The sequence below is a fragment of the Acanthochromis polyacanthus genome, chromosome 3, assembly GCF_021347895.1.
Source record: "Acanthochromis polyacanthus isolate Apoly-LR-REF ecotype Palm Island chromosome 3, KAUST_Apoly_ChrSc, whole genome shotgun sequence".
Classification (NCBI taxonomy): Eukaryota; Metazoa; Chordata; class Actinopteri; family Pomacentridae; genus Acanthochromis; species Acanthochromis polyacanthus.
The window spans coordinates 12,892,422-12,905,507 of record NC_067115.1 but is presented as its reverse complement, the minus strand read 5'-3'; the positions used below and the strand labels follow the sequence as shown (position 1 = coordinate 12,905,507).

General features: G+C 40.3%; 1 protein-coding gene across 1 annotated transcript; it reads left to right on the top strand.

Annotated features, from left to right (window-relative positions):
* The first annotated feature begins 5,642 nt into the window (after positions 1-5,642).
* On the top strand, positions 5,643-8,015 carry LOC110958621 (nuclear factor interleukin-3-regulated protein-like). Its single transcript, XM_022205244.2, is given in 3 exon segments — positions 5,643-5,801; positions 6,320-7,384; positions 7,387-8,015. Coding segments are annotated over 2 exon segments (1,179 nt in total). The 5' UTR covers positions 5,643-5,801; positions 6,320-6,379; the 3' UTR covers positions 7,561-8,015.
* Positions 8,016-13,086: the final 5,071 nt, after the last annotated feature.

The following is a 13,086-nucleotide window of genomic DNA, read 5'->3' as shown; positions in this document are numbered from 1 at the left end:
TTAAGCCTGTGTGGATTCCATTTAGTTTTGTACATTTCAATACGAAAGTTTTCCCCCATCTTTCTTTGGAAAACTGCTCACACCATGGGATTAATTTTTTATTTTACCCTCTACCTTTACAAGACTTCTAGGGCCTGCTGCCGAGGAGCATCCCACATAATGATGCTGCCGCCACCTTGCTTGGTGAGACTGATGTGCTTGTGACTGTGAGCAGTGTTTGGTGTTCACTTATAATATCGAGTGTCATAAAGCTCAATTTTGGTCTCATCAAACTAAAGAACTTCTTTCAGTTGACTCCAGATTCTCCCACATGCCTTCTGGCAAACTGCAGTTGGGATTTAATGCAAATTTTATTCAGCAGTGACTTTGTCTTTGCCATGCTTCCATAAAGCTTTGACTGGAGGAGGACAGTCTCTTCCATCTCAGCTGCTGAAGCTTGTAACTCTTTCAGAGAGGTGTCTTAGTGGCCTCCTTCACTAGTCTCTTTTTCAAGATGGCCTGCTCTCGGCAGATTTACACGAGCCATATTCTTTTAATGTCTTAATGATGGATTTAACTGTACACCAAGGCATGTTTGGTGACTTAACCATTTCTTGAATCCACCCCTTGACTTATGCTTTTCAGTAATCTCACATTCACTGATTTCCATTCTCACAAACTGTGTGACTCCTAGCAACAATCTGCTGCAACTATGTTGAATTAGGTGAGTCACTTTAATGTGGGCGGATACTTATGCAATCACTAATTTTGAATGTTACATTTTTAATGAACATTACTTTATGGAAATCTATTTCCACCTTGGCATGAAAGGGGCTTTTTGTGTTTTTTTGTCACCAAAACATTGATAAAACGGGAAGACTTCCACAGGGGTTGAATATGTTTTATAGGTACTGTAAATGTTTGTTTTTCACTCTTGACTTAACTAATTCACTGTATGTTATGTTATCCCATATTCCTTGAAAGCAACATATTCCTGCACATGTGTTTGCATGAAGGCACTTTCGATCTTGATGGGTTAAGTTTTATGTGTACGAATTTTGGGAATTATTTGCTGCTTGTTTGCTATTAGGCAAGCTCACATTTTGGGAATCTTGGCCAGTTGTCAGAAAGCAGGATGAAGATTAGAGTGGTGAAAGCTGCTCTAGTACAAAGACTATTGGAAAGGACTCGGTGTCCAAGTGTGTCGAGGCACGTTAAACAGGAGAGGCATAAAAACAGGGAGGACGGGGGGAGAGGGGCTGAGCTGATTCTCCTCATTTGAACCTGAGCGAACACACAGAGTCAAACAAGGCCACGGTCCGCTCTGTGCACTGGCAGCCACTCAGCTACATTGTTGCTTTTGTTTTTCTAGGAGTTAATGAAGCTTCTCAGACACACGGAGGAACATGCAGCACAGAAACCAAATGACATAATGAAAAATCCAATGATTTAGTAGTACATCTCCCCAAAAATGAAGAAACTCAGCAGCAGAGGCAAATTTTGTCCTGACTTTCAGTCTCTTTTAGAATATCTAATACGGGCAACTTAACAGGATTTCACCATTTTAGATTCGGTCCCAATTTGTTGCACAGATTTTCCTAGAAAAGCCACAAGATAAAATTATTAACATGATGTCATTTGAGTCATTTCCTCTGCTCTGTCAAAGGTCTCTTCTTACCAGTCCAACAGTACTCCCACTGTGCAGCTAAATAGATTTGACATGTGAAATTGGTGGTGCACATTTGTTGTTTAAGCAAGCTCGAGTCACTTCAATACTCAAAACACCTCCACTCAAGGTTTTTTGAGTATTGGTTGAAAATTACAGACCAGTTTCTTACCTGCCACTTCCTGTCTAAAATACTTCAGGAACTGCCTTCATCCAAGTCTCTGCTTTCCTCTCTGAAAAAAACCCTGTATGACCCAAATCAGTCTGGTTTTAAACAGGGTCACTCCACCAAGACTGCACTCCTATCTGTGACAGAATCACTGCGTTCTGCTAGAACTGCATGACAGTCTTCTTCAGCTCTATTAGATCTGTCAGCTACTTTTGACACCACAAATCCTCCTCTCCACACTCACTGAGCTAATCTGACCTCCACTGGTCATGTCCTACGTCTCAGGGAGATACTTCAGAGTATCTTGGAGGGGAGAAGTGTCTGAAATGCACAGTCTGTCCACAGAGGTCCTTAAAGGTCAGTGCTCAGTCCCCTCCTCTTCTCAATATACACAACCTCACTTGGTGCAATAATCCACTCCCATAGTTTTTCATACCATTGCTATGCTGATGATTCCCAGCTCTTCCTGTCGTTCTCTCCAGACGATCACACTGTCTCTGTCCGGATCTCAGCATGCCTTGCAGATATCTCGGCAAGGATGAGAAATGACACCTTGAACACAACCTCTCCAAGACTGAGCTCCTTGTCACCCCAGCCAGTCCCTCTATTCAACAAGAACTCCCACACTTGGATTTCACGATCGATGACCAACTGACCTTCAAGGCTCATGTGGCCTTTGTTGCTCGGTCGTGTCGATTGTCCCTGTACAACATCAGGGAGATCGGATTCTTCCTGTGTGAACAAGCAGCACAACTCCTGGTCCAGGCTCTCAAAACATCACACTTCGACTACTGTAACTCCTTATTGGCAGGCCTCCTCGCATGTATGGTCAAACCTCTGCAAATGATCCAGAATGCAGCAGCACATCTGGTTTTCAATCAGCTAAAAATGGCTCATGTCACTCCACTGTTCAGATCGCTTCACTGGCTTCCAGTTGCTGCACCGCATCAAGTTAAAAACTCTTAACACTCGCCTACAAAACTACAAAGAAAACATCTCCCTCCTACCTGAACTCTGTCATTCAGGTCTAGACTACCTCCTGCTCACTTGTCTTGGCCAACAAAAGGCGTTTGATCCAACCACCATAACAGGGCTGATCCATAGCTAGACTCTTCTCTTCTGTGGTTCCCCGGTGGTGGAACAAGTTACCAAACTGTTCGATCTGCAGAATCTCTCTTACAATCTTTTGTTGTGTGTGTTTAAAAAAACCTGATTTTTAGGACCAAATCCTGGATACAATAAGAATCACACTGACATGTCTTTGCTGTGAACCTTCATGCTCCAACAGGCTGTTAGCATTTCTGGAAATATTTCAACTAAGAGATAACCTTGAACAGGTGGGAGGTGGGAACCAAAATGTTTCACTTAACCTAATTTGCTGGCAGCACATTCAGCTGAATGTTAGGACAGCCGGTCAGTTTTCTTTCAGAGCTTCACCCTGACCTCATCTGTAAGTCACCACAGCATGTCGCGGCCGTGCACCAACGTGTTCCAGCTGGTCAGTCAGGGTCACAGAAGCTAATTCATGGTGACACTGTTGTTGCTAAATGGTCCAGAGAAGACCTGCATGAATTAAATGGGAAGTGTTGTCTAGTGAGAGCCACACAGAGACAGAGCGATTCCATGTGCAGGGAGTAGGTATAGCTGTGCAGCAGATCGCTCCGGGAACAATGTTCCTTTTTTCTGTGTACCCTCAGCTGAACTTCCAGCCCTGCACAGTCCTCACATGCTCTCTCTTTGTGTATTACATAACAGCTTGCTCTTCCATTCACACCAGCGTTCCTGGGCATTCGAGAGGCTCGCCCTCTGTACAGCCATCTTTACGTGCATCATTTAGGTGCTCATATAATTTATAGATTAACTCACAAATGCAGCGACACAACAACCAGCTTCTCTTCTGCTTTACAGTTTGAAAACAGAGAAAATATACAGCTACATTAAAAACTAGTGTGTCTGATAATGTTATATTGTGAAAACCATAGAAACATTAACATGGGCTCTTTTTGTGCAGATCTGTGTTGTTGTTTTTTTTAAAAACACAAAGAGAGCACGTGCACAACATTAACTATGTACCTTGACCTGAGTTTATGAGTGTTCACCCACAAAGAGCAAATGAGGACAACTTAAGCTACCATGAGCACTGTCCACACATGTTTTTGTAACCCGGGTGACCTAATCTGACACGCTGATGTAAAAACTAAAAAAAGCAGACACAAACCACTCAGTGGATAAAGTGTTAAAAGGCCATAGAGTGACGAAAAGCTCGGTAAATTTAAACTAAAGTCCTTGAATAGTTTTGAGGGTCACGTTACCAATCAAAACTACTTAGTTAAATCAAATGGAATGAATGAAAAGAAAAACAAAACTGCTGTCAGAGATTTCTTTCATGGTTCAATTATATGAATGAATAAACAGTTTAACGTGTCCTCGTCCAGCTAGTGGCCACACAGAATAAACACTTCTAGGTACAACTGTCAAAGTAAAACTCTTATAAATACACATTTTGTAGGGTTGTGTGGGGAATGATTTCTAACCATGATAGCAGCAAATACTACTACATGGAATGTCATGGCATTTTAAACAGTCAGTCATGGAGATCACTGACCAGCTAAAAAAAACAGTTGAAACGCATTTGCAGCAGTAATCGGGAGAAAGAGTTGTAGCAATCAGAGCTGTATTGGTCATCATGATTATGCCTCAAAGTGTGCTACGTTCAAGAAAAAATAATTTTTTTAAGACCAAAAAAGAGAGTGAGAGACAACTCCTGTGCAAGTATGAGGCACATGCCTATCAGTGGAAACCAGAGTTTCTGTGCCAGATAAATAGATGTGTTTGGCTCAGGTAGTGTCCAGAATGTTTGCTGTGAACCTGATCAGGACCAGCACAGTGAATGCATCGCCCTGACAGTGTAGCACAGAGGTGGGACTTTGATTTTAAGATTTTATTGACTGCATTTAAAGCTGGTCAGGGTCTGTTCCAAGTAACAAACATGCTAACCCAATATGTGTCAGTTTGTATGCTTAAATTAAGATAAGATTCTTCTTAAGATTCTTCTGACTGATCCAAAGTGTTAAATCTAAAGGTGACCATGCTTTTGCCTCAACTTTGGACAACCTTCCTGAGCAGAATCAGCGTCTTCTTTAAAATCACTTATTAAAATTCGTATTTATGTACTTACTCTTTTACTCTGTGCTTTTATTACTTAATTCTGGTGTTTGTTCCATTATTTTTTTCATATTGAGACTCAGTATTTTGAATTTTGTACATTTTGCTGAGTCCACTTTTTGCTTCTTGAGTCTTTTTATGATCTTTCTAACTGTTTCTAAATATCCTGGTCTGTTTTTTGTTTTGTTTTGCCTCTGTCCTCATGTCACCTCTATTTGTTGAGGTGCAGTATAAATAAAATTATATCATAAAGCTATTTGAGTGCATTTGCACTTCCCCCTGTTGTGTACTGTGCTTGTGGCACAGTTGCTGAGGACAGATTGCACAATAATGTCTTTATTGTCGGTCTGTTCGCCAGTTACAATGAATTTTGTTGTCACCTCAGCAGTTAATCATGACCATCTCTTTATCTCAGTGTCACATGGCAGATAAAAGTGTTGCTGTGCTCAGTGTGTTTACTGCAAGTCACACGGTGTTTTTATTATATTCTCATTATGTTGAAATATGAGCTTCGTTTCCTTCCTCCTGCCATCGCATATAAATAATTCTGATTTTGTTTTCAGAGCAGTGCGGTTCGTTGCTGTTAATCCTGGTTTGACTCCAGCGGCTTCCCGTCGGGAGGAGGGTGAGGACGGGGGAGGGGGAGTAGGAGGAGGAGGAGGGGGTTACCCGGGGTGAGGCTCTGACCCCGGCTGAACCAGGAGCGGTGGGAAGGACCGACACGGAGGTGATGAAGAGTCCGGAGGAGCTGAAACATCCAGATGGTTTGAGGAAGCTTCATGTGTCTCCTGCTCGCCAAAAGTCTCAGCAGCTGCTTGATCTGTGAGTAAAAGCTCCTTTGTTTACTGTGTTGCTCTTAAAATAACTCACTTGTTTAAAATATCGGGGCCAAATTTGTCATCTTAAGTAAAGCTATTGTTATTATTTCTTAGGATTTGAAATGAGATGGAAATTAAATGTACTTTAAAGCTGTTTAAACAGGCTGATTATGAGGACTTTTAGATATTATTAACATTGAAATTACACAGGTTATATTTTTTTGCAGTAATTTTCCATCATTTTCTCGCCAAATGTACTCTAATGAATACAGAATATGTTCATTTACTTGTTGTAAATCAAGGTTTTTATGGTTTATAGCTGTTAAAATAGTAGATTTAGTGTCAAATATGACAGTTGGCATTGAAAGTCTGCACTGCAACCTTCATTCAGTTATTTTTATTTGAAATTATTATTTTTTATAATTATTTTTAAAATCTTTTGTTCAAAACATTTACTTTGTTTGCAATCTTGTAAACAAATCCTCACCTCACCATTTGCATTTGTGTTTTTTCACCACTAAGTGGAGCCCTCACAGTGCATTTCATCCAGAGCCTCCAGGCTTCAGTGAGGAGAATTTGATCATGTCGGATCAGTCTGTGGGGGCAATTATCCAGGACCAGCCGGTGCTCTCTCTGCTGGCCAAGCGTCAAGGAGCAACTGGTTCCTTCTCTGATGAGGCTGCTTCCATCCTGAGCTCCACCAACCAGCTGGCCCGAACCCTCCTGGGTCACACCTTCCCCCTCAAACGTAAAGAGAGCCCCGGCAATGCTGAAGCTATGGCCGGCAGCAGCTGTGATGAAGACAGCGCTGGCAGTGCACGCCGCAAACGTGAGTTCATCCCCAATGAGAAGAAAGATGAAGGCTACTGGGACAAGAGGAGGAAGAACAACGAGGCGGCCAAAAGATCCAGAGAGAAGCGGCGAGCGAATGACATGGTTCTGGAGAGGAGGGTTCTGGGTCTGCTGGAGGAGAACGCCCGCCTCAAGGCCGAGCTGCTGGCCATCAAGCTCCGCTTTGGCCTGATCAAGGATGCATCCGATGTGTCCATCCTGCCACTGTCTGCACCCCTCTGTGCCCAGCCCAGTGCAACACATTACTACCACAACGATGCACCCTCATACCTCAACACTCAACCGAGCGCCCACCAGAACCACCCTCAAAGTCAGGGTGCCGTCTATAAATCGAGGGCGTCCGAGCCTCTGTCCAGTCACAGTGCGTCTGAGGAGTTCAGCGCCTCCACCTCATGTAGCTCAAACGTTGGCAGCCCGGTGTTTTTTGATGACACACTGGTTCCTCAGAGGGAGCTGGTGGACGAGCAGCACATCTGTCCAATGGAGGTCAGTGAGAGTCAGTATGTAAACAGACAAGAAGACGGCTTGAGGAGCCTCCCACATAAGCTCCGTTTCAAAGGCCCAGGAGGCAGCAGTGATGGAGGGGAGATGTCTCCAGTGCCCCCAACAGACACAACGGCCTCCCCGTCGCCACAGTGGGTCCGAACATCCAGATCAGACAGCAGCAGCAGCCCAGATGGGAAGCTCGGACAGAGAGTCAGGCTCCTTGGTCCAGAGAGGAGGCCTGCGGTGGGCAGCAGTATCAGGGTTCGTCCTCTGGATATTATAATTCCTCCTTTCAGCAGAACTCCAAGGACAACAAGTGTTTGACTGAGGAAGTCAGTCTGAGGTCGCAGATTGGCTGTTTGTCTCAGGAAGTGGCTCAACTCAAGAGGATCGTCTCTCAGCAGCTGCTCTCTAAGATCGCTTAAAAAAAACCTGAGCTGAGGAGGGTTAAAAGCCAGACTGAAGCCAACATCGAACTCATGACCTGCTCAGCTCCACAGTGCAGAAAGGCACCAGTGAGAGCAGCTACCTCTGACAAGAAAAACTTCATTAACAGCGACTTTTTCTCTGTTTGCCCTTATGATGAACAACAACAACACATTTAATAACCTAAAAGTGTTTTCCATCTGAGTCATGACATGGTCCCAGGATTGTGCTGATTTCAGTGTATTTGAAAGATGCTGTACAATTCTTAACTAAACAGGTCAGTCAGAAACATTGGAAGGGGATGTTAGATGGTGTAAAGCAAAGCGTGATTCATCTGTAAAACAACTGTGAAGATACACACCTTTCCTCACATGTGTCTTCATTGAAGCAGCTTACATTTGTTTGTTGTATAACATTAAATATGTGATAAATGCGATTAAAATGACTTTTTGGAGTGCACTGTCTCTATCTTTTTAACCCTCCTGTTGTCTTCATTTACGGGCACCCAAAATATTGATTCCCTGTCTGAAAATAATCCAAAAACTCAGCCAAAAAATTTCCCAAATTTATGAAAATTTACAAAACCTTCAGGAAGAAAATTCCAATAATTCCTTAAGATTCCCCTAAAAGTATTATTCTAAAAAAATCCCCCAAATTTGGCAAGAAAATTCTTGTAAATATTATCAAAAATGAGTAAAAACCTTTCAAAAAATCCTAAAAATATCTAAAGGGATTACATACACATATCAGTAAAACTTCTAATATTTTTTAAAGAACATTCACAAAAAAATCAACCAAAATCCAGTGAATTTCACTGGAATGTTCTTAAAGAAATGTTTTGAATGTTTCTTTTTTCCTCCAAAAATGTTCAAAGGTTTCCCAAAAATGTTGAAAATGTAGACATCAGAAGTTTCACTGTGAAAATATATTTTTTCCACATTTTCAAACTTTAGACCGGGTCAATTTTGACCCACAGGACGACACGAGGGTAAAACTTATTACAGCATCTTACATAGAGGTCACTATCATCGTCACTGCTCACAACTGCATTTGAAATTTATTGAATTTATTTTATGTAAAAGACTGGAAAAATCTTTGGACAACAAATTGTCATTGAAACGCAAGATCCAAGACACCTTGCTTAATATTAATTTGTGCAAGCAAATATGACAACAACAAAAGCAATTCACCTTCAGGTGAAAGAAATAAGATGAATTTAATTAAAACAAACTAAACAGCTTCTGACAAACATGTAATCAGAGTGAAATATATATCAGCATTCCTCTCAACATACGTGATCTGATACATAACACACATAAGGCCATATCTGTTGAGTAACGTCGTCACCTACAGCTGGTTTAAAATTCACACTGATTATGTGTCTAAAAACCAAGAGTCCATATGAGTCACTCTGTCAGCCCCTGCTGGTAGAATACATTAATATTATTTCACCTGAAACACAGTTTCTTTTTGCCATGGTTTCTTACTCTATAGACACTAAAAAATCCTTTAAAAATAGTCAAATAATTTGTAAACAAAAAATGGAAAATTAACGTAAAAATATTCTAATTCACATAAAGTGTAAAAACAATAATATACAGAAATTTTCATCATATGTTTTATGGGGACATGCTGTAAATTTACACATTTTCCTGAACTATTTGTATACAGAATTGCAGAGTTTGAATGTAAAAGCTCAAATAAAAGTAAAACTAATAACATTTACAAAGAAAAAACTCCTGTTCATAGATGATCCTTATAAAAAAAAAGCTAAATATTTGTTTATTTCACATTTTCTGTACATTTGTATGTAATTTAGCAACCAAGAAGCCTGGACTCAATAACATTCCGTCATATTTTATTTTCTGTAAAAAAAAAAAATTCAAGAAGAGTGAGAGAGGAAGAGAGAGACGGAGAAATAAATGTATTGGCATGAAAGTAAAGATGTCCGATAATATCGGTCCACCAATATTAGGCTTAATATGTTATATTAATATCAGCCCAATATCGGCATTAAAATGTATTATTGGTCAATATCGTTATTCTTTTTTTTTTTGTCTATCATGAAAAATGATAAAAATTTGCCTGGATTTTGCCAGCATTTACCAGCAAATGATCACATCATCAAACTGTGTTGCGAAGCGCGTAAACAAGAGGTGTGGCTGCGGTAACAAGCTTGCTCTGCCTGACTAACAATATGTCTGTGGTTTGGAATTATTTATTAGCCCACATATATCGGTATCGGTTGATATTGGAATTGGAAATTGAGAACTGGACAATATCGGCATATCAGTTACTGGCAAAAAAGCCAATATCAGACATCCCTATTCAAAAGAACTGTTGTGCTGTTAATTTATGGAAAATGACTGTAATTTCACACTGTTTTCCACTCAGTTTAATAGAAAACTACTGTTAGATTTTAAAATTGTGATTTTTTTACAGTGTAATATCAAACAAGGCTTCTTTGATCTTTTTTTTTTTTTACTTTACTACCCTTCTCACCATCAGCCATCAGATATGTAACACCTCCTACCTCCTTTGTAAACTGTGAAGAAATTGGGATAGATTTTTATCATAAATTGAAATCAAAAAATGATTCTGCGCTGTAAAAACAGGTGTTTAGCCTCGACTAAGGAAATTCACACAGCAGTCTGAATCAATCTTATTAAGTTGTGACAATTTCTATTGTAGTTACGTTCAGACAATGAACTTTATTGCCATTTAATAATTTTTCAAGTTGATAAAAAATCTGTTGCTGCAACTAGTTATTTAAAAGGAATCCTCATGTGCTTAATTATCATATTTATGAACAGAATTTTAAAATTGACAAAAACTCAAGTTGCTGCAGTTAGATTGTCACACCTGTCTTTACTTTTTTTTTGTTCTTAAGGCCACACACTTATTGAGTTACTGAAGATGTGTAGGCACGTATAACTGTATTTTACATGACATCACTGTGCAGAAAGTAGATGAAACACTGCAGTGTTGGAGGTTCACCGTGCAAGAGTGTGAACGTCAGGGGTTTCTATTTCAGATGAACTGATATTATTTGAATTTCATTTATGGTCTTTGCTCCTTTAATAGATGCTCTGAAACAGCAACGTCCCACCAGAGACTCCTCCACTTGCAGGGAGCTGAGGTTACTGAGTAAGAGGGGCTGCTAAGGTGCAGGACGGTGCCAGGGAGAGAGGGGTGAATGCAGGGAGAGGAGAGAGACTCTGCATGAGTCATTCATCACATCAGCAGTGGAAAAGCTATTTTTAGCCTCGGAGCAGCTGCAGCAGAGACTGATTGGCCCATGTGGAAGTGAAGGATACTGGTTCAGAATACATTGACACCTGGAGACAACATAGATTTGCTCCCAGACATAAGAAACGGTTGTGAATTGGACTCTGATAACAGCGAGAAGCCAGAAAGCAGCAGCGAATGCACTGAAATATTATCTGTGAATGTAATTTAATGCCATTATGTGGTGAAGCATTCTGGGATGTTTCCATTTTCAGTGGTTTACTGTTAACACCAGGTGGCGCCAGTTGTTTTTTATCAGCATGGACCAGTGAGTCATTCATTCATTCATAGCAGTGCTACTAGAGGTTGTCTCCTCCATTGTGTTTACTACACTGCCACATGCTTCACATGCAGAATATGCAAAAATCTGATTTTATGTTGGAAGCAGAGCTTTAATCACAAATTTTATGCATGAAGTACAGTGCAAACTTGAGGAGGGAGCTTGAAAGTTGCATCTCCATGACCTCAACAGAGACGTTTTACTGCCAAAACAAGAGGTCAAACAGAACCATGCTGCTGCAGAGATCAATTCTTCAGTTCCTCTCTGTTCACCACAACACCACGCACATCTTTTGTCTGTGATCAGCCTCCATCCAGCCCAGTCTGTAACCCCCCTCTCATGCCATAAGCCATGTTAGGCGGAGCGAAAGCCTTTTGGTTGCTAGGCAGGCACCACCACACCACAGTTGCCAAGGGAATGCCTGCATGCGGAGGCAGCTGGAGAAATGGTGGAGTGTTGATTGGGGGGTTGGTGGTTCTAGCAGAGGGCCGGTGGGGGGAGGAGCCAGACAAGTTCAAGGCCGCTCATTTCCTTAACATGGTGATGATGGTGGAGGGTGTGTGTGTGTGTGTGTGTGTGTGTGTGTGTGTGTGTGTGTGTGTGTGTGTGTGTGTGTGTGTGTGTGTGTGTGTGTGTGTGTGTGTTTGGTGAATTGGTGCATGTGTGTGGCTTCAGACAAAGCAGGGGGAAGGGATGCAAGTGTGAAAGTGGGTTGGATGTGGATATGTGTCTGATGTGAAGCAGGGCTGACGTAAGTGCACAGAAAATATGGTGGTGATGAGAACAACGGGCTTTGTGGGATAACAGAAAAGCTCCTGTAAGCAGATTCAATTTCCTGCACAGATAAAGAAAAGTACGGAAGAAACAATGGTGCATTTATTTGTAATAATTTAATCCTGTGTTACTAAATCTTATCCAATTTTTAGGAATAATTAGCACAGAAGAGGACACTGAAATGTGTGAAATTCATAATAAGCAGCAGCAGCAACAACAAAAAAAGCAAATCAGATAAATTGTTTTTAAAATAACACTCATTTCCCTCCATGTGTTTGTGACCTGCCACCAGCAAACATATTTCCCCATAGTTCAACAACGTGTATTACAATGTATGTAACATTTGAATAAGTGCATCGGTGAGGACATTTATGCAAATTATGCTCCTCAATAAAATGCAGCTTTCATGCATCTGCAGTTAAAAGTCCTCCAAAGATCTAAACCATGTCCATCTGCATCATGTTTTTAAAAATAAAGGGCAGTGATGGTGCCAGAAGAAAACACATAAAAAACATTTAAATACTGTAACATTCAAAATTATAAAAATTGTTAAAATAATAGCAACTGTCTGTAAAATTATATATTTTTTGTTGATTTAAATATTGTTATAATTGTGCAATTTTGGGGTCAAACACTGAAAATGAACAAATTACTGTTTGTAAAAGCAGATATTTTTATTTGGACAATATTTATAGTTTTAGTCTGTAGGATTTACAAGTAAATTAATATTTTATGTCTGTGATTTCATTGGTATTGTCTATAATTTGACTAAACAGGTAAAATCTGTGAAACAACAATGAATTGTTTAAAACACTACAATTCAAAAAAAAAAATTACTGTGTAGCTTAAAGAATCATTTCCACTGATATGTTTTTATGCAAAAATGCAGCTCTATTCTCATAAAAATCTATTTGCTTAAAAAAAAAAGGATATATTTATATTTATGTGTTTTTAGATGATGCAGGCTGTGAAGAAGAATCAAATTCACTGCCTCGGAGTTCTGCAACAAAACAGTCGCACCGCAAAGCATCACAGAACAAGACCTGACTTGTAACTTGCACTTTCACACTCAAGGTTTTTACATTTAATAAAGTAATATAATGCACAGAGAAGGAAATAGACACACTTCAGGCTGTTGGAAGCAGGTCAAGTCTCTAACTGCAGTTGTGAAGCTCCTACATTC